Source organism: Rhinolophus hipposideros, assembly GCF_964194185.1.
Source record: "Rhinolophus hipposideros genome assembly, chromosome: 5".
Lineage (NCBI taxonomy): Eukaryota > Metazoa > Chordata > Mammalia > Chiroptera > Rhinolophidae > Rhinolophus > Rhinolophus hipposideros.
Window position 1 is genome coordinate 4,200,689 of NC_138051.1, and position 23,547 is coordinate 4,224,235.

Here is a 23,547-nt window from a genome sequence, read left to right on the forward strand (position 1 = left end):
CTGATCAGTTGATTTCCACTAATCTATCTTGCAGGTTGCTGATCCATTCTTCCATATTAGCTAACCTGTTGTTGATTCCTTCTAGTGTTTTTCACTTCAGTTATTGTATTCTTCAGCTCTGCTTGGTTCTTTATTATACCTTCTGACTCTTTGTTGAAGTTCTCCCTAAGTTCCTTTATTGCACTCTCAAGTTTGGTGAGCATCCTTATGATCATTTCTTTGAATTCAGTGTCAGGAAAATTACTCTGTTTCTGGTAATACACCTTGTTTTGAAGTCTACTTTGTCTGACATTAATACAGCACTCTAGACATTACGATAGCACTCCAGACTTCTTATGCCTGTAGTTTGCATGGCACCATATTTTGCCATGTATAATGCACACTTTTTTGCCCAAATTTGTGAGGGAAAAATAAGGATGCACGTTATACTTGGGAAGTACTAATTTCATATCTATATAAATGTTTTTAATTATTTTATTTATGCTTATGAGTTAAAAGTGTAACTCTGTAAATCAATAATGATACCCATATGCAAAATAATACCCTTGAAAACAATGATCGGTTTTGTTGAACTTACAATGAACTTGCAAAAATGAAGAGTTCTTGGCCTTCAGTGATGCATAAATATCATAAATTTGTTACCAGGACATAAAATTTCTTATACCTTGTATCTGTTCGGTTTTTTGTGTTTTATAATTATTTTAGTATTTTATAATTATTTGTTACATAAAATTCCTTGTACCATGTTAAAAAATAAATGCTAAAATTCCTTTGTAATACAAAAAAAAAGTACCTAAATGTAAACAAATAAAAATTTGAATTAAAAAATTGAAAGATTTTTTTCCCTGAATGTGTGGGCCAAAAACGTGGCTGCACATTATACACGGGAAAATACCGTATATCTTGTTCCATTCTTTTATTTTCAATGGCAGGTAACTGGGCTTTAATCTTTTGTCCTTTCTCTGCTTTTTAATTAGAATGTTTAGTCCAATTACATTTTTAGTCTAAGTACATTTTAATGTAATTATTGATATGACTGGATTTACATTTAACATGTGCTGTTTAATTTTTCTTTGTTCCATCTTTTTCCCCGTTTTTCCTTTCCTGTCCTTTTTTAGGAGAGGAGGGAACTAATTAATATTTTTTAGAACTTCATTTTAATTTCCTTACTGTCATTTTAGCTATATTCTTTGCATCTTTTTAATGGTTTCTGTAGGGATTATAATAATATGCATCTTTAACTCTTCACAAACTATTTAGGATTAGTTTTGTACCACATCATGTATAAAATATAAAAACATTTCAACCATAAAGTTTCACATACCCTCTTGTCCTTTAGTTACATTTATGTATGTCAAACCTCACAGTATAATGTAATAATTTTTTAAATTAAACCAAGATAGTGTTTTATAGTCACTCGCCTGTTTATATTTGTTATCTATGAGAGGACTGGCCCAATGTGAGCTATTCTGACATTACCAGACAATAATGATTCTCCTAAGGCCAAAGTGATCATGGTAATCATACACTCCAAAGTTTCACTGTCTTTAGAATGCAGTTTTGTACTAATATATTCAATAGGGGAACACTTTTCTCTTTGCTAGTCCAGACTTCCACTTTCCTGCCTCTAAGCCATCTAAAACCATGTCTTGATCTGTGATTATGTACTTCGCCTCCTTTTCCTAATTCTGTTAAAAATTGCAATGACATGAGCAACTACATACTAGAAATCAGAATAGCTCCTTTCTCACTAGAGTGAATGAGAAACTGCATATCCACAGGCCCCAAAGACGGGACAGAGAATAGCCCAGCATTTATTTTTTAAGAAAAACTAAGCTCAAATTAATGTGGAAAACGTGTTTCTAGGTTGCTGTGCCTGAAATGCAAGGTGCCTTATGTTCCCTTCCTGCTATTCTTTCTTCTCGCCCAACACCACTCTCCTGGCTTTAATCTTACATCATCTGATTCTCCTGTCTCCTTTGTGGGCTCTTCTCCCTTTCAGTATTGGTTTTCCATTTTTGGTTCCGTTGTCTTATTCTTAGCTTTCTTTGGGTGACTTTCAAACCTGTGGATTCAGCTATCATCCAAATTACTCCTGATTCCATATCTCAAGCCAGATTTCACACCTGAAATCTAGCTGTACACATGTCTAATGGCTGTCATCATTTGGATGTCTCAAATATAAACATGTCTAAACCTAAACTCCGCAACACTCGACCCTAGCCCCCCATGTTCCTCTCCAATCTGTGTAACTCTGCCTAGCAGTGGGTGTCCACCCTGCAATTTGTTCTTATCTGCTACTTCCCAGCAGCCCCTGGTTTCTGTAGGTTTTACCTCCTGACTCTCGCCCATCACCATCCATCTCTCCATCTGTCTGAGATTACCGTCTGTCTGAGCTTACATCTTCGTTATTTATCACTCAGACCTTTTCAGTCACAGACACACTGGACCACACTGACATAGCAGTGGCCTTTCTCATTTCTTGGTTACCCAGTTCTGCCACATTCCAGCTGCACGAACAAGGGTACGGCTTGTTACCTCACTGTTTATGCTGAGATACGAGACCTGAAGAGTTTTCTGCTCAGTTAACTGCTGCTTCAGCGTCAAAACAGAGCGTCATAATAGAAAGAACCCCGAACATACTTTGGTTTGGCAGCAGGTCAGTCCTCTGCCTTAAAATTACGGTGATTAAACGGCACTATAAGTGCAAAGTGGGGACTGGCCATGAAGCAAACTGCTGGCCTACCATCCAACAGGGCTGCAGCACAGGCTGTGCTGGCACCAAGTAGGAACTTGGCATTGAGCTTCCTTCTCCAGTTTCAAACTCGACTTAGAAATAGGTAAGGGAAGACTGTGATTATAGGTTATTTTTAAAAGATTTTATTGTGATCTCTCATTTTTATACCTGAATAACAACTTTCCCCAGAGGGATGATGATACATAATCTTATTCTAAAAAGAACATATAGAAAATATGTGGATAGCATTTCCTCAGTGGTCTCTTGATTGTTTTAAATAAAAATTGCTTGGTGAAGAAGCTCTGCCTTTTCTTTTAATCCCTGGTGCTGACTCCAGCCAGCAGCCCTGGCTCGGCACTCTGCCAGCCCCTGACCTCTCAACAAGACGCGGACTTGTCCTGGATCCTTCGGCACACTCAGCAGGCTGCGCAACAGATTTGGCTTCAATTTAAGAGCTTTTTTCATCATTGTTTTCCTTTTAAACTTACACAGAGCTGAATTATTAATCCAAGATTTGCGCCTGCCTTGGGGGCTGATCTGCCCCATAGCCTAAGCATCACCTCAGCTACGCCAAGGCTTCATCAGGACGAGGCTGCCGAGCAGAGGTCTGTCTCTGACTTTCCTCCACAAAGGAAGGTCAGTCAGCCAGGAGAGAAAACCCTTTCAAGAGCAAACAGCATCATGTGCCCTGGAGCTATGTACAGAGGGCTGTGAGCCTAGCTCTCAGTGCTGAAAGGACCTCCTGGCTGTCTCCCGTTTCCTGGGTGATGGGCTCCACAGGCGTGGACCTGGCTCTGGCACCTAGGGAACGTGCTGGCCTCCACCCTGCCTGTCATGTCACCTTTCCTAATCTGCTACATGCTCGCCAAAGAAACCCATACTCTGGGGTCATCCTACTATTTTTCTCTTATTTGTGCTGCGGCTTCCGTTGGACTTGCTTCCACAGTAGGCTCTGGCTCCAGAGGGAGAGATGGTGGCTTTGTGAGCTGGGAAGTTCCTTCCGCACCTGGTAACAAAACAAACAGCTTTAGTTCTCGGTTCCACAGTTCCAGAAAAAAATCATTACTTTCACTGTTAAATTTCAAGAAATCCCCTATTTTCTGGGACCAGTGGGGCTGTGTTGTATCTTTGCAGCTATGAAGCTAGACCGTAACTGAAGAAATAAAGCAACAGTCAAATCTGCCTTCAGTGACTCACTAAAAAATCTTTAATCACCTGCACCACGCCAGCTTATGATAAGGCAGTGAAAACTACAGTAAAACTACATGACAAGGTACTGTAGTAGGTTCCTAAACTTGATTATAAAGATCCAGTGTACTAACCATCCAACTAAGCCTGCCAGTAGTTGTTACCTAATATATATCTTGTCTTAAAGAAGCAGGTGCCAATTTGGCCACCTCTCTGGACACGTTCTAGACGTGTTCTGAGCCTGAAAAGTACAGGCCTCACGCAAAGCGGTAACCTCCAGAGTGGCACACGTGGCTGCACCCACTTAGTCTTCACGGCACTGTGGGTAGCCTCCTACCTGACAGGAGCGTCCTGCATGCAGCTGCTGAAGACATCGCCTGTCCTAGAGTTTGATTAGAGCCCAGAGGCTGCTGAGAACTGGCAGTTTTGCTACTTGAAGTGGTCCGGTGCTTTGATGTGGGATCTTTCACTGGTTTAGTCCAGACCAGTGCCTCCCCAACCTGGAGAGCAGCTCCCAACTTCTGAGCTGTCTCCACCATCTTGCGCCCACATGGGAAGAAGAGAAGAGTCAAGATCTGACCAACAAAGACAAGCCTACCTGCCTCCTCCTAGGCCTGCGAGCAGGGGATTCAGCTGAGATCACGTCTTCTGGAACTAGCCCCCGAGGGAGGGAATACTTACTGCAAGGAAATCATTCTCACAGCAGAGAACATAGATCGCCCTTAGTGAGTGCGAGGGGGTTCATACAGGACCTCAAACCCAGTAAGTCAAGTTCAGGGCGTTACTGGGCCAACCTCCACGTTTGCTGCAGAAGTGGGAGGAAGCTACAGAGACAGACCTCAGCTCAGATGCACTGTTATCAATCACAGATAACTCAGGCCTGCATTTCCTTAGTACAGTAGTTTCTTCTAGGGAAGTTTTTTTCCTCAGGCTGTTACTAGTTGAGTAACTCATGCTGCCAGGAACAGCAAAGCCCAAACAGGCATGAGCCTATGTCATAGTTGGATGATTTAGGCTTCATTCAAAAAGTCTCCTGACAATTTGCTTCTGACTCCTGGGAGCTAACAGAAGACGTACCTCCGAGTCAAACTCCAGAGCGCTCCTGTCCTTGAGCAGGCCAGCCTTCCTCTCCACCTCCTGGTACTGGGCCAGGGCACCCCTCTTCTCGCCCTGGTTGTACAGCAGCACTGCATAGTTCAGGTTGACTAACGGGTTACCCCTGCGGCAGACAGACAGGTGCTATGCGGCCTCAGCTTTGCCACAAATGCTCATGTAGAGATCCGCATTACACACAAACAAAACTTATTAAGTAGAGATGTCTCCATGCTGCAGCAAGGGGGGAACACCCGTGTGTGGACCTGTGCAGGAGCCTCAAGAATTAACTGCCCCACCTGCAAAGCGGGGATTGGGAGCCAGCGTGCCGTCGCAGCGCTCAGCAGAGACCACGGGGACGGGCCCAGGCAGGGAATCAATCCTCACAGGCAAGTTTATCTTAAGATTAAAGGAGCTCGGAATCCCATCTGACAGCCCAGCTTGCCCATGGCTATCAGCCGCGGAGAGCGAGCCCCTGGGCGGGTCAGGCCGCACCGCTTTGGTGGCGCCACCTGGCGGCTGGGAGAGGCCAGCCCGCCCCAGCCCCCTCCCCAGGGAGCGGCTTACTGGTCCAGGCGGGCTGCTTCTGCGTAGGCTCTCTTGGCGTTCTCTGTATCATCCAGGTTGGTCAGAGCCACTGCAACAAAGAGGGAGCACTGCCGCTGGAAAGCCCAGCTTAGAAAGCGAAAGGGGTGTTTCAAGACCACAGTTCATTCGGCACCCAAACTGAACTCCTTTGCCCTCTCAGCTCCTGGCACCACCACCTACCTACCCAGCCGCTCAGCGTAGGTACCTGATGTTGTCCTCAACAGTCCCCTCTCCACAGTCTGTCAGTTACCAAGTTCTGTGAATCCCATTTTCTGCAGTTTCTTGTCGCCACTGCCCTTGTTCAGGCCCAAGTCGTTTCAGGCTACGACGGGGTCCCCATCTGCCTCTCCCACTTGCTACAATGCTGCCAGGTTGCTTGCTGACTTACACACAAACCTGACCGTGTCACTCATTATACTGCTTAAGAATCCTTGCGGGTCCTCCACCACCTGTACGCATGATCTTTAAGAACACTCTCACCCTTTTAACCAGTATTTTTTGGAAGACTAATCTATTAAAAAAACAGTAAGAGAGCTGCTCTGGAAGCTCTGCCCACTCCGCGTCCCCACCAACGCGCACTCAGTTCTTCCAGACTTACGAGGAGACCTAGGAATGCAGCTGGGAAAAGACAGGCCACTGGATGTCTGCCTACTCATGGCCCTCGGTTCTGACCCCAAACGACCTATCCTGACACCTCCCACCGCACCCTGTGACACTTCTGCCTGCTAACGGCTGGGCACAGCGTGCAGTTTCATGGCTGCAAGCCTTGGCTTGGGGGCTCCGCCGCCACTCTGCTACTGAGCTGCAGCTTGTCCTTTGGAAGCTCTGAAGGATGAGGGCCTCCCTACTTTGTGATGCTGCGTGCGCCTTACAGCGTGGCCATTGGTTGACATTCCATCCCCGTTAGAACCAGGCTACTCTGTATTCGGGCAACCCCCAAATAACCAGCACTCGATTTGCTTTTTCAGCCTTTCTCTTATAAATATGAACCCTACAATAATGACCAAAAAAGGGCACCTGAAGACCAGTGTCAATGAGAACATGGAAACTGCTTTTGGGCTTAACATTTAGTAAGTTTAGTATATGGAGAACTATCCCTCAGAAAGAATACTTAGTCATTACTGTTACATTACAGTAACGATAGCATTAATATAACACCAATATATAATGACAACAGAACTAGTAGTTAATACTCATTGGTGATTTAATCATGCAATCCTCTCACCAAGCCTCTGCGTTTCTCTAATAAGTGGAGGCAGCACCCTTCCTGAAGCCCCAGCTCTAACTATCAGTGGTGCCTGGAACTTAGCTGGACTCAGTATATAAATAAATGGTGATCCTGGGGAAATATTTGGGAACAGGTGGACTAGGGATGATCTTGACTTAATCTGTTGGTCTCTGAACAAAATTCTCCCAAGTTAGAAGCAACCAAGTGCTCTGTCATCTTATTTTTTCTTTCACGTTTTTTTCAAGGTCTAGGACAGTAACCCAGATTCCACAGAGGGGACATGTAACTACTGGCCTCCAGTGACACTGACTCACATTCCCTCAGTGCAGACTGGGGGGGTGCTCCATGTAAATGCCTCTTACCTGCCAAGAGCATGTACAGCTCCCCCATCTTTGGCCGGAAGTTGATGGCTGCACTGAGAAAATGGAAAGCTGATGCATACTGCTGCATGGTCAAGTGGACAAGGCCCAAATTATAGAGAATCTTCCAATCGAAGGGAGCCAGGTAATTGGCTCGTTTGAGGCAGCTGATAGCCTGCAGGAGAGGGGGGCACTCAGTGAGGCTGGGCACACAGGGCGGACCCCGTACCTGCAGGCATGCCCACACACAGGGAGGCCAGCAGATACCCACTGCTACGTATTTCTTCTTGCCAAAGAAACACATTCCAATGTTATTCCAGAGTGGAGGACTTTCTGGAACGGCACAAGCCACAACTCTGTATTTGGTGAGGGCAACGTCGAAGTCTCCATGGGCCTGCATCATGCTGCCGGCTGCCAGGAGGGCCTGGAAGCAGAAGATGTGGAGAACTGGTCACTGAGTCATCACCCAATGGATGGGGCAGTAAGGAGCCTTGCTGGGGCTGGACAACAGTGTAGACGGGACTGAACAACTGCTTTCGGGGACACACCCGTATGTAATACAGTCAAGCTACTGCGACAAAGCTCTGCAGCCCACACTGCAGCTCTCAGAGCACAGAGAAAGGTAAGATATGGCTGACTTTACCCAGAGCATTCGTCTCCTACATCTGGCCAGAGAAATCAGGATTTCTCAGCATCAGAGCCCTTGAATAAAAAACGCCTTTGGTCTGTCCCCTGTGGCCCCTACTTGATACTCCAAGCGCTCCAGACAACTCAAATGCTGCTCTCATTGCCACTGAAGTGGCAGCTCCTCCTGCCACAGGACCGAGGTGAGTCAGCTTTAGGCTACACCACTCCAGCCCCGCCATGTCTCTAAGGAAGGGTGTTGCGGGGTAGAGGGGGGCTGACCGAGCCAGGCTCATGGGACTCCCACACCGGCCTGAGTCTGTGTCCTTCTCAGCCTGTCCTGCAGCATCTCCCTCAATGACACTCATCATCTACTTGATGACCTTCTCATGCCTACGTCGTATCTGGACAAGAGTTGTAACTGCAAAGGCTTTAGGAATCTAGCAGCCACTCCACCAAAATGACTTTTGACAGCAGCTATGGAGCTTTGCTAATTTCCTAAATAACACATAAAACTTTACCAGCACGACAGTTTCGCTTTCTGCATAAGTTACAGGCATGTTGTAAACAAATATGCTCTTTTGGAAAAAAAGAAGCAGAGCACCAACACTTTACAATATTTTCAAATAACAAAAGCCATGCTTATTTATAATTTCTCTAAGGAAAGGTACTTTCTTTACAGGGCCAGGTCACCTCGAGGGGCGCTGGGACCACGTGTGCGAAGGCTTGGGGCTGGGCAGCCTGCAGTACCTGGTAGTTGGTAGGATCATAAGTCAGTGCGTTTCCAAGGTGTTCAAATGCCTTCTGGTAAACGCCGAGCTTGGAGAAGAAGCAAACCAGAGAACTGTATCAGCGGCGACATGGCAGTTAAGGAGTCTAGCCAATCATACCCTGACTTTTCTGAGTTCTCCTGACAAAAAAGGAGCTACTGATAGAAAAGGAAAACCAGAAGTCCCCCCATTTTGCTGCTGATTTTGTCCCCTGATGAGATCAAAGTATTTATCTGCAGGAACCATCTCTGCAACACTGCGGCCTCACACTGTCTCGTGGCAGGAAATGGGCTAGTCAGCCTCATCTGCCCTCTGGGTGGGCCAACCTCCAAGGCCAAAGCCAAGCAGGACCAGGGTTAAGCTCCTGATTCCTTTTAGAGAAAAAGGAAACACACAGCAAGGCTACCAAAGAGGCACAGCTGGAGGCAGGAGCAGCTGAACAAGGAAACTGGGGAGCTAAGGGGAGACTGGGTGGTAGGGGCCCTGCCCCGGGCCAGTCCTCAGGCTGCTATGGAGAAATGATGGAGCTAAAAGAATGCCAGTCACGCTCAGGAGTGTGGAGGGAGGCTTCTTACTCTACACAATCGTCACCTTCTCTTTCCTATAGGACCTGGCTGGGGAGAAGGGACAACAGAAGTGGCCTTAGCCCACAGCCTAACAGTGCTAACTTGTGTCAGAGTCTCTCCCCCACAGCACAATGCCAGCCGCCCTGACCAGTTATTTCTCATAGATGCTCCTTCCCTTAAGAATCATAACTGCACTAAATTCAAGTAGATCTGCTTTTGATTTGAATGCAGAAAAGTAAGTGAATTCCTGTAACAGAGAGGAACAGACAATGCAGTGAGAGGTTCATGTGCTTCACAGGACCTTTAGTGACAGGAGTTAAAGTAAAATCAAAATGCAGCGAAACCACAATACACACAAACCCCAAAGCATTTCTGACATCAGTGCACGAATGAGTAGAGTTCTCCTTACCTGTAAGTAGAGTAATCCTAAGGTTGTAAGAAGTTCTGTGTTTTCTGGTGAGAACCTACGATACAGAGACCAACACAGAGCTGCTCAGAGGGAAGCCAGGCATGTCTGAGGGACACAGGTGTGCAGCACCTGACAGGCTACCGCGGCCCACTCCCCACGGGAACCCCCACAGGTGATCTGGGAATTGCCTCCAAGAGTAGGTCATCTCAACCCTGGCTACATGAGTGACTGTCCAGCAAGAAAGAAATGGCTCTTAGAATCGAGACCCCTTTTCTGGACCTTTTCTTAGCACCTGAGAAAGAACCTATGGAATATTTTGTGTGACTGTCTTGATTACACTGACAGAATGAAAAACAATGCTTTATAAACCAAGTCAGTCAAGAGCACACAGTTTTAGCCAGTTCCCTTTTGGGGGGTATTCCTTTTTTTCCGTTCTCACTGTACTCACAATGGCGGCCTGCATACTTTTTTCTGTGTAATCTTGGATCCCAAGGGCCTGAATGCTTCCACATTAAACAAAAAGCCACACTAAACAGCCCAACTAAACAACAGAAGGAAGATGCATACTAGCTCCGGGAAAGAATCAGCCATTGGCTTTGGGGAGTAAGCACTGGCTTAAGTAAAAGACTATCTGCTTCCCAACCCCTCGCTGATATTTCTTCGTTACAGAACCAAAGCAACCCCGAGCTGAGATGATCTGACTACAGACTCATCGGGCAGATTCAACAGCAAAAATGCCAAAAGTGAGGAACAACATCTCCTGCTTCTAAGGAATGAGGTAGGGCACGCGTTCCCTATGGGGAGACCAGAAGCAGAGGGGCCAAAGCCCTGGCCGGGAGCCTCAGCGGGCCAAACACAGCTTCCTCAGTTCAACAGAGTGTTTGCCCTTCACTGGCTGCCATAATAATATCCATTTTGATCACCTCCCTCCCCCAAACCAAGAAACTTCCACGATTCTGGCAGCATCCATCCCCCCTCCAAGCTGTGGGTCTCTACATTCGCCATGAGGCTCCAAACACTCAGCTGTCCCCTTTTCTCCCTTGGGAATTTGTGTGACTTAAGTCCTTGACCAGCCACTGGAATAATGTCCCCTTTCATATTTATGGGAGCTCATCTCCTAGAAGGCAGGGACCAGGGATCAGGCTTCCACTGGCCCCAGAGAAACTTAACCTTTCCTACTCCTCTTGACAACAAAAGTCTCTCTTGTAACTTAACAAACCAAGAGACTTTTATGTTTTTAGACTCAAAATGTGACTAAAGAAAATTCAGAAAGCTGGGTTGTGACTGATATAACCAGAAAAGTTACTACATTGCCATGGTAGAAGACAAAGGCAATTTAATTTTCGTTTATAGTCTAATTACCTGTCACCAGGCATTCTGTTAAGTGACCAAACAAACGAGAGACTAAAGCATTTTGCTACAGCTACTCTACTTAAAACAAGACAAGACCCTACACAGAAAAGGCAAGCTAGCATATGTCCCTAGGGAGGAAACACGGAACACCATCCTGGGAAAGCCATTTAGCTCCATCATCAATAGGGTTTGGCCTCCTCAATGATGTTTTAGAAAAACAAGATATTGGTCTCATGCTAGTAAGAGCTTTCTCCTGAGCACATGTGTACCCACTTCCCTTGCAGCTAGCTGTGGCCATGTCGCTAATTTCGAAGCATGGAATAGGAGTAGGAACGATGTGTGTAGCTGCTGAGTCAGCACGTGCTTTCCTGTACCACCCCCCACCACCACCACCACAGCGTGGAACGTGGATGATGCAGTACGTCAGCTTCACCCCTGCGGGTGAGGGCAAGCCAAGCAATGGAACCTGGGTCCCTGAGGGGCTCTGCAAAGCAGCGCTGCCCAGCTAGGCGAGACCAGCCATGCCAGTAGGTAAGAAAGAAACACAAGCCTTCCTTATTGCAGCCACTGGGAGCTCATAACCTTAGCTAACCTTGAACTCACACAGCTAGTACCGATCACACATATTCTTAGCCTCGGGAGTTCATGTATCTGTCCCGTTATTTTTAGCCTCTCCTTGCCCGACAGGAAGCACGCACTTACTCCACTGCTTTCCTGTACACCTCGATGGCCTTGTTCACGTCTCCCTCCAGCAGGTGGACCCTCCCCAGCATCACGTAGGTCAGGTTGTGCCTATGAAGGTGCAGTGCACTCTGCAGCTGCTCCTGTGCCTGACAGGTTGGGGAAGGAAAGAGAACTAGGTCACTACCATGAAGGCCAGTGGCTCTGTATGGCCACAGTGCAAGCAGAGCTCCTGCTGTACTAACGTGGGAACCTCACGTTCCAGCAAACGGCCCGCACTGCCCCCAAACCAAAACATGCCCCAACCGTACTTGCTGACAGGACAGCTGACAGCAGGGGTACCTGCCTGCGGAGCCCCTTGGAAGAGTTTATACAAGACGACGAGCCTGTCTGAGTGTCTCCTACTCCTCGATAACCACAGCCATGGCTCACACTCTTCAAGTCAAAAGGGACCTCACAGCACAGTGCTCGGTTCTGCCCTGAACCTGACGCCAGCTGCGCCGCTGCCCAGCTGCACAGCCTGCCCCGGGTGGACTGCATTTTCCTCACCAATGTTCTGCTACATGAATGAATGGACTGCTCTCATTTATTCACTCAACATGCATTCATCGAGTGCCTGTTGTTCTAGGTGCTACATAAGTGTCTTGGAGCAAACAAAACAAACTCCCAGCTCTGTGGGAGCCGTTATCCTTCCTCGTAGATGCACGAAAGGGCTTTGTTTAGTCATTCACTGATTCAACAGGTATTTACGTAAATGGCAAGTACTGCATTTGCTGTTAGCTTTACAGTAAAATCTCAATATAATTCTCCTCATCAGGGCAGATCTAACCAAAGACCAATCCTACTCTCCACTCAGAATAATCCCAGTAACAGAAATGTGCTTGGCTCGGACTAGCCTCTGGAGAGAAAAACCTCCTCTTAACCAAGTACAGAACACTGTAGATCTGCCCAGGAAAGCTAAGGGACCCACGACACATATATATTTTTATTTATATATTTTATTTATTGTATATCTTATAGGAGAAAAAGTTATTCTCACACCTTAACTGTTGATGTACAAATTTTTTTTCACACCCCTGAGGGACATATTAGGTTGCATCAGTTTGCAAACTGATATAGATTAAACATTGTCAAATGGGTATTAACCAACTCAGATTCTCAGTCCGGTCGGCACGGAAGAAAACTTCACAACCACTAAGTGGAAGCCTGTGAAGGGGACTCTACCCACCCCCACTGTGGGAACAGTCACACCACTCAGTAATTCAGCCCACGTCACAATGAAGACATCCTCATACACATTTTTCTCTGAGTACCAGGGAAGCTCAAACGCTTTATCTAATATAAAGGCCTTAGAGCCTACAGCTTCATCCCAATGAAATATATATTCTCACATGGAATAACCCTAAACACTGAAACTCTCAGAAATCAGATACACTTAGAACTTTCGAAGTTCATTTCCAACAACCTTAAAAACTAAAATCAGTCACTGTCAGAGCACAAGAGAACTCACATGGTCATGGTTACACTTTTAAGACTGAAGGGTCCACTTTTTTGATATCTAAGTTTTACAGAACATTTGTTCCTATACTGGAAAATTAAACTGAGAAAGGAGAAAAAGAACAGAAGAGAAAAGCAAATAGATTGCTATTCCTCCATAATATTTCTAGAATTTTTCATTTTCTTGTTAAAAGCAGAAAAAAACCAGATGGATAATGATAAATGAGAATAAAAATGGGGATAAATATATATGGCACTTTCAATTTTCACTTCCAAAGATGTCTGCAAGCACTAGGAATATACAAAATGATTGAAATCCCCAGTCCACCACTCAACTGCCACCAGCATTTCTGTAAGTTACCTTGTTGAACTGTTTCAGATAAATGTAGCAAACTCCTAGGTTATGACAGATCTCCTACACACAAAAGAAAGGAAAACAGCTTAGGTGTGAAAACACCCTGTCAGTGAAACAACAGGCATCTAGATATTGTTACTGTTCAGGAGTTTAAATTTTAAAACACGTGCACTTCAGTTAGTTTACTAGATTTCATACTCTAATATATTTAATTCTACAAGAGGGATTCCTTAATTAAAACCCCACAGATTATGAGATAAAAGCAGAAGAAATACATGATCCTGAGTCTACGTGGTAGCTTGGGTACATACCCAGCCCATCCCCATCCCTTTTTTCTCTAAGAGCTGCCCACTGCTCACATTCTTGGTGCCCTCTTCTCAGAAGAGACTACCCATAGCCCCTGCCCCACCTTAAGAATATACAGAAGGTGCCAAAAAACTGTATACACATTTTAAGAAAGGAAAAAACTGTATTAAAATTGTAATACTTAATATACACCAATAACAACAGATAAATACAAGTCATGTGTATACATTTTTTTGGCACCCCTGTTATATGTCAATCAAATCAGATCCTTTTCCCAGTATCTAGGAATTCACTAAGTGATGTGACTTGGGGACTGTCAGCGCCATCTAGAGGGCACTATGATGGAATATACGTAACTGGAGTCAGGCTGCAGATGCAGACAGCAGGTCAGCAAACTAAGGCCCACAGACCACATCTGTCTTCTGCCTTTTCTGGTAAATAAAGTTGCACTGGTATTGGCTATGGCTCTTTCACACTAGAACTTCAGAGTTCAGTAGCTGCAACAGAGACTACAAAGCCACAAAGCTTAAAATATTTACTAACTGGCCCTTTACAAAAAACACTTGCCAACCACTGATCTACAGAAAGAAAGAAATGAAACAAATGCAGAGTAGCTACTACCTTGTTTGCTGACAGCTTTCCAGTTCAAGTTCACTGCAACCTGGATTTCCTGATCTGAAGTTCTACAGAATCTCCTGAATTTGCTTTTTTAAGTCTCCCTTTATTTAAGGTAGCTTTAGAGAAAGGCGAACACATCTAGAGGGGAAGTGGGGCTGTCAGCAGGAATCAGACTGGTAACAGCCGGCTCCAAGCAACACTCACTGCCAGAAAATCACATAGCAGTGCCTCCTAAGTTAAGTGGAAATGGGAGTCTTGATCTTACCCCTGGCCAAATCGATCAAGTGTGAGGATACAATAGACATTTTTGGCGTGTAAGAATTCAGTAAGAACAAAAGACAGCCCTATGATGAATGGAACCATCAGCATGTTACTAATAACAAAGAACTTAACTTTCCCTCCTTACCCAATCTTTCTGGTTAAGTTTAGCGGCTTCAATATAAACTTCAGTGGCAGCTTTATGTTTTCCCAGAAGAAATCTGTGGAAGAAAACACAATTTCCATAACTATTAACCCAACACTTTTATAAGACTAACCCCCCTGGTCCCACATTTGACTCATATTCCATCCAGCAGAGAATTCTGGAAGCCTGCGACTTGGCCAGAGAGGCTGCTGTATCCAACAGCAGAAGCTCTCTCGGCAGGGACTGCACTGGTAGCAGTTCCAGCAGCTTGGTCCCATTCTACAACAATTTTAGTGAAAGCCTTCTGTGCTTTATTTTCCACAGTATACTACAAGTGTAGACCAAAAAAGAAGCTAAATCATACACCATGCTAAGCAAGAGCTGCCATCACTTATCACCGTCCTCTGTCAGGGACATGCCCTTTCCTCCACACCTAAGTCTCTTTCCTTGACATTGGGTCATGGTTCTGGCGAGAAGGGGAATTGGGCTCTATGCAGACAGTACAGGTATAAATGACAATGTAGCTGAGGCAGTGGGGATGGGAACCCCAAGGAGCACGTTACTACTCTGGAGCAGTAAAGCTGTAAGTGTACCTAACAGCTTCGAAAGACTTTGGAGGCTGCTCAGATCCAGGAGCCTTCAGGGCACTCACTCAGTAACACTAAAAACCTCCTGTGTGTCACACATTATGTTCTGTGTTGGATGAGAAAAACTCCATGGACTGCCAATAAGATCAGGGGACTGAGGGCACAAGATGTCACTATTTATCTGATACAGTATCAGTCTTCCCCTGTCAAGCTAGATAGAATATACAGTGTCTGAAACGTTCAGTTCTTTTTTACAAGTTATCTCATTTTGTCCAATTTCTAAATTAATCCACACTCTTCAGAGTGAAGCGCCCTCCACCTATGAAGCCGCTGCCCTGTGTGTGTCAGGCTGCTCAGGCCGAGAATGCACCATACACAGCTCTCGTGTTCTCGGGACAGCCCCGAGAACTCACAGAGATCTGGCCACCTGCTTGAGGTTATCAGCGCTCTGCGGGCTGAGGACAGCGCACATCTGAAAGAGTTCCAGGGATTCTCGAATATTTCCTTCCAGGCGAAGTATCAGTGCTGCCAAGAAATAGAAAACACAGAAAAGCAAATCATGTTCTGAGGAGAATGGAGCCTGATATCAGAAAAATTGAAGAGGAAGGTGGAAAATCATATCAAAGAAATTCTTTGGATAATTTTATCTTTACTACAATCAGATATGACTTCAGATGGCTTGAAATGAGTAGCAAAGTTGTTGACAAGCTAAAAGCTTTTTTTTTTTGAGATCTGAATGTTTTATTGTAAGAAATACCTTTACTTTGACTCAGTTAACAAAGGGACTTTCAATATGAGTTCTTCGCTTTTCCTTTTATATTAAGGGAAAAAATATGGTCAGGCTTAAAAGAGGGGGAGAAGACATTTAAATATTTGACAATAAGATTACTCTTCAGAGACTGAATGAGGAGGAGGAATATATACCCTTCAGTCTGTTACCCAACGACATTGGCAAATATTTTGGTTCAGTGATGGGGAAAGGTGTGCTTGGGCTCCTTTCTCTTTCCTGGTACTGACAGCATTTATAATCTGACTGTCACAGGTATTGTTATGATGCTGAAATTTCCAGAGTAGGGACTCAAGCCCTGGGCTAAGAAGGTTCTTGGCTTTATATAGAAAAGAATTCAATCTTGAGCCGATATAAGGTTTAAAGTGAAAGGAAGTTTATTTAGCAGAGAGTAAGAAAAGGCCACCCCACAGACAGTGCGGTGGTCTCTAATCACTAGTGGAAGAGAGACATCCCTCCATCCCGCACTAGGGTTTATGTGTGTTTCTTGTTTCCAAGGAAAACTTCTTGGTATGCAGAAGCAGATTAGGGGCAGGTTTACCTTTAACTTTTGTAAGGTACAGCCCGTGGCTAATTTGTCATAGGTGTAATTACAGGAATGGCCATTACAGTGCAATCTCCGCTGAACAGGATGGACGAATGGTCTGTTCCATGTGACAGATTAACATCTGCCCAAGTTCTGTGTCTGGCAGCTCGCAGGCAGCAGGCTTGGAATCCAACCTCCCCCTTCTGTAAAACTAGTTGTGGGGACAGAGCCAGGAGTGCAGTTTCCAGGCTCTCGGCCTCATGTGGAAAGGTGATCACTCAGGTAGTAAGTGGCCATCAACTGTGACAGGATGGCCATCAGCTGTGGCTAGTTGGCCGTCAGCTGTAACCAGTGAGTCACTGGCCACTAATATAGCTGCCGTGGCTACGCTAGCAGAAAACCGGGGGCTAGCAAAAAGATGGTGGTTGAGCTAGCAAGTGCGGATTGCAGTTTGTAAGTGGGGTTGGTTGTCAGAGAAGTGGACGGCAGGTTGTGGATGGTATGGCTCCTGCTTCCTGTGTCTCCCGCCCAGCTGCTAGTGAGAGTATGGTCATGTGACTCCCCTATCTATGGCTCCGTGAGTCTTCCTTTTTGGCCTCACCATATCCTGTGTTCTTATGTGGGGAGTGGGACCAGAGGCCCCGCCTGCCAGCCAGCATGACACTAGTCTTCGTGCCCCTTCCCTGCATTAGTCAGGCTCAGCGATCGCCAGTTTTTCATAGTATTCTGGTGGCCCGTAGTTTGTGTCCCCCCTCTCAGAAGCAAGGCAGCCAATGGAGACCTCCTCTGAGGTCCTCTCAGGCTCTTCATGGCCTTCACCTCTTGAATCCCAACCTTCCTTCTCCCTTTTTCTTTGTTGAATTGTGCTGTTTTATCCTTAATATTAAGGAATCTGGTTACTTCTTTCATTTCCATCTTTGTCTCAATAATAGTTGAGTCTAGTAGGAGAACTACTGAAATCAGTTAAGTTTTTCTGATAATTCTTGGGTCCTTTATGAGCAAGAGCCACCAAGGCTTTCACATTCCAGTTACCTGCCTTTATTAAAGCGCCTGATCATAGCACTGCTTGGCCTCTTCAAACCCGCACAGCTTCAAGCTGTTTGTGTGAACAGCACATTCCTTATCACTAATCATCAGCGTTCATTTATCTGCTAAGGGCATCTTTAGTTTTTCTCCTTTACACAACGACTGCCTCCTACTTGAAGGTTTTTAAACATTTTTTCATCTGTGATGCCTTGGTGATGGCTGCAGAAATCTTCTATTTGGTCGGTCTGGGGGCATCTCTGCTGCAGGCCGCCAAGCTTACCATTGCACGGAAGTGGGCGCAGAAGGAATGAGCAACAGCTCCTCCCGCCAGCGTGGTCCATCCAGACCCATTAAAATTCTTGTTATTCTGTAATACTGTCATCTGCGATCTGGATTCTGCAGTCTATTTGCAACACTCTCCTACAATCCACATAAGCTTTCTACACTGCTCTAAAGTTTCCTGGCCATTGCTCGTCGCTTGCTGAGAATGGACGAAGTTCCAGAGCCCTGTTACAATCTTGAATGCAGCCGGTGCAGTTTCCTTAGATGGTCTGCGCTCCACTCCCGCGGGCTCCAGCGGCGCCATCACCACCGAGCGCGTGCTTTGGCGCCCCCTAGGCGAACTGCCCGTTTTTGAACAGCTCCTCGCCCGGGCTCTTCAGGCGGGCGGGGACGACCGGGGCTGCAGGGCGGCGGTGCGCCGGGACTGGGGGAAGAGGTGACTGCGACGGGGGTCCCCGGCGCCCCATCTGCCTGCCGCCCACGCCCACTGGCACCGCCAGGCCCGCGGCGGCCCCTGGCGTGCGGCCCTGCAGCGGCGCGCCCCTCTCCGGCCGTTTGCCGCCAGCGCTCTGGCCGGTTAGCTCTGCGGTGCGAGCCAGCTCAGTGGCCTCCGTAGGAAGTGGACGCGGGAAGCGAGTGTTTGCAGCATCAGGAGCAACCACCGCAGGGGCCGTGCAGGCGCCCAGCGCTAAGGCGCGGCCAAGCTAAAACCTATTATAATAAGGTGTCTCAAACCTATCTAACTCCTCTCCTTCCAGCATCCACCACGCAGGTTATCAGGTGCCATGCAAATTATCCCACAAACTCTTAATAGGAACATTCTTAGGCTTCCCCATCAGATGCTCTATTTCTCATGATAATTCACTTCCACCTGATACTTTTCAGAGAGTACGCCCAAATGAGCAAGTGCAATCAATACCCCATGTCCAACAAGGAGATTCTGGCAAAAAAATGCAGTGAAAGTAATAGTTCAGACTTGTTTTTCAGAACGCAGCCAATCAGAATCAATAATTATTTCCAGGCCTAAGTTTTCAGGAGAACTTCCACGCTTAAGTATTATGATGCATTGAAAGTCTGGAACTTGTGGTAACTGAGAATAAAAGAGCATCGTTTTTTGCCATGATGTCCTAGATGTGTCAGCATCTTACCAATTATGTCAGAAAATTATATATTAATCTGAAGACGATAATGCAATGAATGGTAAACAAAACAATGCATTTACACTACCTAAAAGTCATACCAGAAAGTCAAAAAGAAAGTTCCTGAAAACAGGATGCTGCTTTTGGCACTAGAAAGTAAAAAACGTAAGGCAGTGGTTCCTATATTTGGTTTCTGATGAATTTAGTTTATTCTCTGCTTTATCCTTTATACTGCTAGGCTTCCTCCCTTCATCCTGACTCACCTGACTAAAAGTCGTCAAGCCTTTCCTCATCTCTTTTAACCTGAGTAGAAGGAATCCTTTCAAAAGCTTCTTCTGGGCCTGAAACTGAGGCAGGGATCCTAACATCATTCTGAAAAACACTCACTGGAAACTAGAAAAGGGATGAAGGACGGTAGCATACTTTTTTTAACAAAACCAGTCATTTCTGAGATCAAATCTAGCACAAGAATTACGTTCCAGTGTCAAAAAAAACAACAATATTGAATAAGACCTCTGTGGAACACCTCTTGAATTTAAGTATTTCATAAGCTGTCTGCTCTTTTTCCAGAACCTAGGCAAAATGTGCATTCCTCTAGCAAGAAGAGGAGAAATATGTCTTACCTTGGACATAGATAGCATATTCACATAGCCCCTGGGTCTCCTGAAGCTGTTCTTTGATAACTGCCTGAAAGAGGAAGAAAACTACTTCTGAGGAGTGGTTAAATGTCAAGTGTTTTTAAGAAAAGGTAGACATGACAAGGAGCAGATGTACAAAATCCAGGATACTAATCATTACTAATAAAGTAATTCATTCAGAACTATTTTTAATCTCAACTCTCGTTATGATCACTTATTGTAGAACAGGGATTGGCGAACTACAGCCCACAGGCCAAATCCAACCCACACAGCCTATTTTTGTGCAGCTGTCAAGCTGAAAGTGGTTTTCATATTTTTAAAGGGTTGTAAGAAATAAGAGAATGTTAAGATTATGAGAAAGAGACTGCATGTAACCTGCAAAACCTACAATATTTACCATCTGGCCTCTTACAGAAAATGTTTGCCAGCCCCTAGACTCTAACTTCCCTAAGACTCTAACTAGGCAAGCTGAGAAAAATGTGAAAACACCTCCAAGCACCACTGTAGAGGCTAGGGGCTCTCTAATAAGCAAGAAACAGGCTCTACCTTTTCTACATTGACGGGCTAAGCCCTCCTGGGGTGCTACAGGAGCTCAGAGGTAGGGTTTCCGGGCAGGAATTCCCACCTGTTCTCAGAAATTTTTTTCGCTTTCCCGTTCCTGAATCCCAAGATATAAACTGTTCTCTGTTCTCCACAATAAATCGTTTCCACAAAGTGACAGCCAATACTACCAACCACCTGGGTTCAAGGAGCCAATTACCCCGATTTTCCGACCAACTTTTCTCGGGATTTGGGAACAGAAAAGCGAAAAAAAATTCCCAAGAACGGGCGGGAATTCCTGCCCGGAAAGCCTATTCAGAGGACAGGCACCTGATTCAAACTTGGAGTATCAGGGAAAGCTCTCCAGAGTAGGCAGTCTCAAGTCTGTGTGGACTGGGGTGCGGGAGAAGCTAGGTGGCCTGGAAAGTCAGAGAGAAGGGCTTCGCATGCCATGCTAAAAAGGCTGAGAGCAATGGGAAAATACTAGTAACCTGATTCTATTTGCTCTATAGAAAAATCATTTGTGGAGCTCTGTTGAAATAGATGGAAAGGAGGCAAGATTAGAGGCAAGGTTAGTATAAGAACTCTTGTGGTAATTTAAATTAAAATGAAGGGGATTAACTAAGGCATGAAGAAGGGACAATTTCAAAAGATAGACCAAGATCTCCAGAACTTGATGATTATACATATTACATTAGGGCAATTGAGCCAGGGAACGCTGGCACAGACAGCTGGGTGAATGATGGCACCTATCCCTGAGACAGGGAACAGGAAGAAGAAATGGGTTTGGAAGGAAGCAGATCAATTCAGCTACAGAAAAGATGAGCTTGATATGCCTGTGAATTTGAAAAGCAGTCAGCAGGTACCAGATTCGTCTGGAGACAGGAGAAAGTGTGTGCAGAGAAAGGAGTCGAAGACAGTACGTAGGAACAGCCCCAATTCTGAAGAAATAAGCAGAGGAAGAGAAGCCAAAAAAAGGAAACAGAGGAAGTACTCAAAAAAGGAAAAAGGAAACAAAGAGAGGGTACTACCAGAGAAGGAAACACAGATAGATTTCAAGATTCAAACTGCTACTAAACACTGCTAGTTCTGTGCACTGCCATGGGTATACAAGCCACAGGTATACATTAAAAACTACCACCTTAGAGACATTACAAAGCTCTGCGTGCCGAAAAAGACAATTCCAAGAATGCAGTTTGCTTGTTAATACTGTCTGCCAGCATGTATGTAACATACAGTATGTTACAAAGACACGAATAGTTTAGCGAAAAGGAAATACAGATGGTTTTTAAATATACAAATGATATTCAAGCTTACATAATAAGAGAACTAACTATGAAATAAAATACCATTTTTCACCTATCCAGAAATCAAAAAGTGAAACAGGATGCTGTGTTGGAACACCTGCCCTCCTCTCTGAGACTAAGTCCCAGGGACTGGCTGCCCCTTCAGCCTGGTCTTGAAATGACAAGACATATGGAACATACTTGAACGTGACCCACCTGTATTCAAACCCAGCCACCCACAGCCAATATGAAGGCCCATGAGCAATAAATAAATGTCTGTTATCAGAGGCCACTAAAATTTTGAGGTTGTTTGTTAAACAGCATTATCATAGCAAAAGCTAACAAATACACAAAGTGTGAGGAAATAGGACTTCATACATTATTAGTGAGATATAAGCTGCCACAAACTATGTGTGACACTCAGTTTCCTAACCAAAGTCAGCCTCTCATTTTCTCTATCATTACCATCTCTCACCTTGCATGCTTCATAATCCTTCCGGATATAGTGGAGATGTATCAACCAGTTCTGCTTCTCCAAAATAGGAAACTCTGGAGCTGGGCAGCACAGTGTGACAAAACAAACAGCACAGTCATTGTTACGTTTCTCCGTTACCACTGTCCTCATGTCTAAACTAACCACAAGCATATTGTATTATCACATTAAACTTTTTTTTTTAAGATTTTATTGAGGAAGGGGAACAGGACTTTATTGGGGAACAGTGTGTACTTCCAGGACTTTTTTCCAAGTCAAGTTGTTGTCCTTTCACTCTCAGTTGTGGAGGGTGCCGTTCAGCTTCAAGTTGTTGTCCTTTCAATCTTAGTTGTGGAGGGCGCAGCTCAGCTCCAGGTCCAGTTGCCGTTGCTAGTTGCAGGGGTGCAGCCCACCATCCCTTGTGGGAGTCGAACCGGCAACCTTGTGGTTAAGAGGACGTGCTCCAACTAACTGAGCTCCAACTAACTAGCTTAGCGGCAGCTCAGCTCAAGGTGCTGTGTTCAATCTTAGTTGCAAGGGGCACAGCCCACCATCCCTTGCAGGACTTGAGGAGTTGAACCGGCAACCTTGTGGTTGAAAGCCCACGCTCCAACCAACTGAGCCATCTGGGAGCTCAGAGGCAGCTCAGCCGTGTTCAATCATTAGTTGCAGGGGGCGCAGCCCACCATCCATTGCGGGAAACGAACCTGGCAACCTTGTGGTTGAGAGCCCACTGGCCCATGTGGGAATCGAACCTGCAGCCTTCGGAGTTAGGAGCACGGAGCTCCAACCACCTGAGCCATTGGGCCGGCCCCACATTAAACTCTGCATGTTGCTGATCATAAGAATGCAGCACATCAAAAATGTATAGAGTATTAAACTTTAAGATACCTGTCCTACTATTACATGTTAAATATATGCTGCCTTCACTTTTTGTAGCTTATAATGTCAGTTTTTCAAATGATAACTTGGCCTTAGAAAAATAAAATCATTCTTTGTCTCTCCTCCTCTTTCTCTCTCCCCCGGTCATAGAAGCTGAATATGAAGACTTTCTAAAGGATATTTCAGGAATAGTAGTAACAAAAAATATAACATAGTTAACGTCACAGCTGACCAGAGGATGAAAAATATTTTATAAAGTTAGACACAGTCTTTACAATAGCTCAAATGTGACTACTGCTGGCCAGGAGTGGGGGGAAAAAATCTGAGTCACTGAAAATGATTTGTGATAGAGAAACCATAAAATGAATTACTTGCCCTTTGAATTCAACAGTTTAAAATATAGGTAAAAATTCATTAAGAAATTACTTTTCTGTAGGAATAAGGAGAAGGATTCACACCAACCTCAGGACAGTAGAGACCTCAAGGAAGGGAGAAGGAGGAATGGGATTGGGAAAAGATAAGGAGACATCAACTCTTTAATGTTTTCTCAAAAAAAAAAAAAAAAAACAGCTCAGAAGTATACGTGGCTAAGTGTTTTTATTTAATAT

General features: G+C 45.1%; 1 protein-coding gene across 50 annotated transcripts in view; it reads right to left on the reverse strand.

The window, feature by feature from the left end:
• BBS4 (Bardet-Biedl syndrome 4) overlaps positions 1-23,547 on the reverse strand; it is a 50,442-nt gene continuing 26,895 nt past the window's right edge. For 9 of the 50 annotated variants that reach the window (XM_081049516.1, XM_081049513.1, XM_081049505.1 and 6 more), the window contains 14 exons: positions 22,061-22,140; positions 19,745-19,808; positions 15,775-15,886; positions 14,778-14,850; positions 13,454-13,507; positions 11,617-11,744; positions 9,562-9,616; positions 8,567-8,635; positions 7,464-7,616; positions 7,196-7,367; positions 5,585-5,654; positions 5,003-5,144; positions 4,263-4,464; positions 1-3,743 (listed from right to left, as the gene is read on the reverse strand). In XM_081049516.1, coding sequence (XP_080905642.1) covers positions 3,634-3,743; positions 4,263-4,464; positions 5,003-5,144; positions 5,585-5,654; positions 7,196-7,367; positions 7,464-7,616; positions 8,567-8,635; positions 9,562-9,616; positions 11,617-11,744; positions 13,454-13,507; positions 14,778-14,850; positions 15,775-15,886; positions 19,745-19,808; positions 22,061-22,140 — 1,484 coding nt within the window. In that variant the 3' untranslated portion in view covers positions 1-3,633. Of the gene's footprint in view, positions 3,744-4,262; positions 4,465-4,795; positions 5,145-5,584; positions 5,655-7,195; positions 7,368-7,463; positions 7,617-8,566; positions 8,636-9,561; positions 9,617-11,616; positions 11,745-13,453; positions 13,508-14,777; positions 14,851-15,774; positions 15,887-19,744; positions 19,809-22,060; positions 22,141-23,547 lie in introns of those variants that run through there. The other 41 variants (XM_081049551.1, XM_081049554.1, XM_081049552.1 and 38 more) reach the window with 17 other exon arrangements.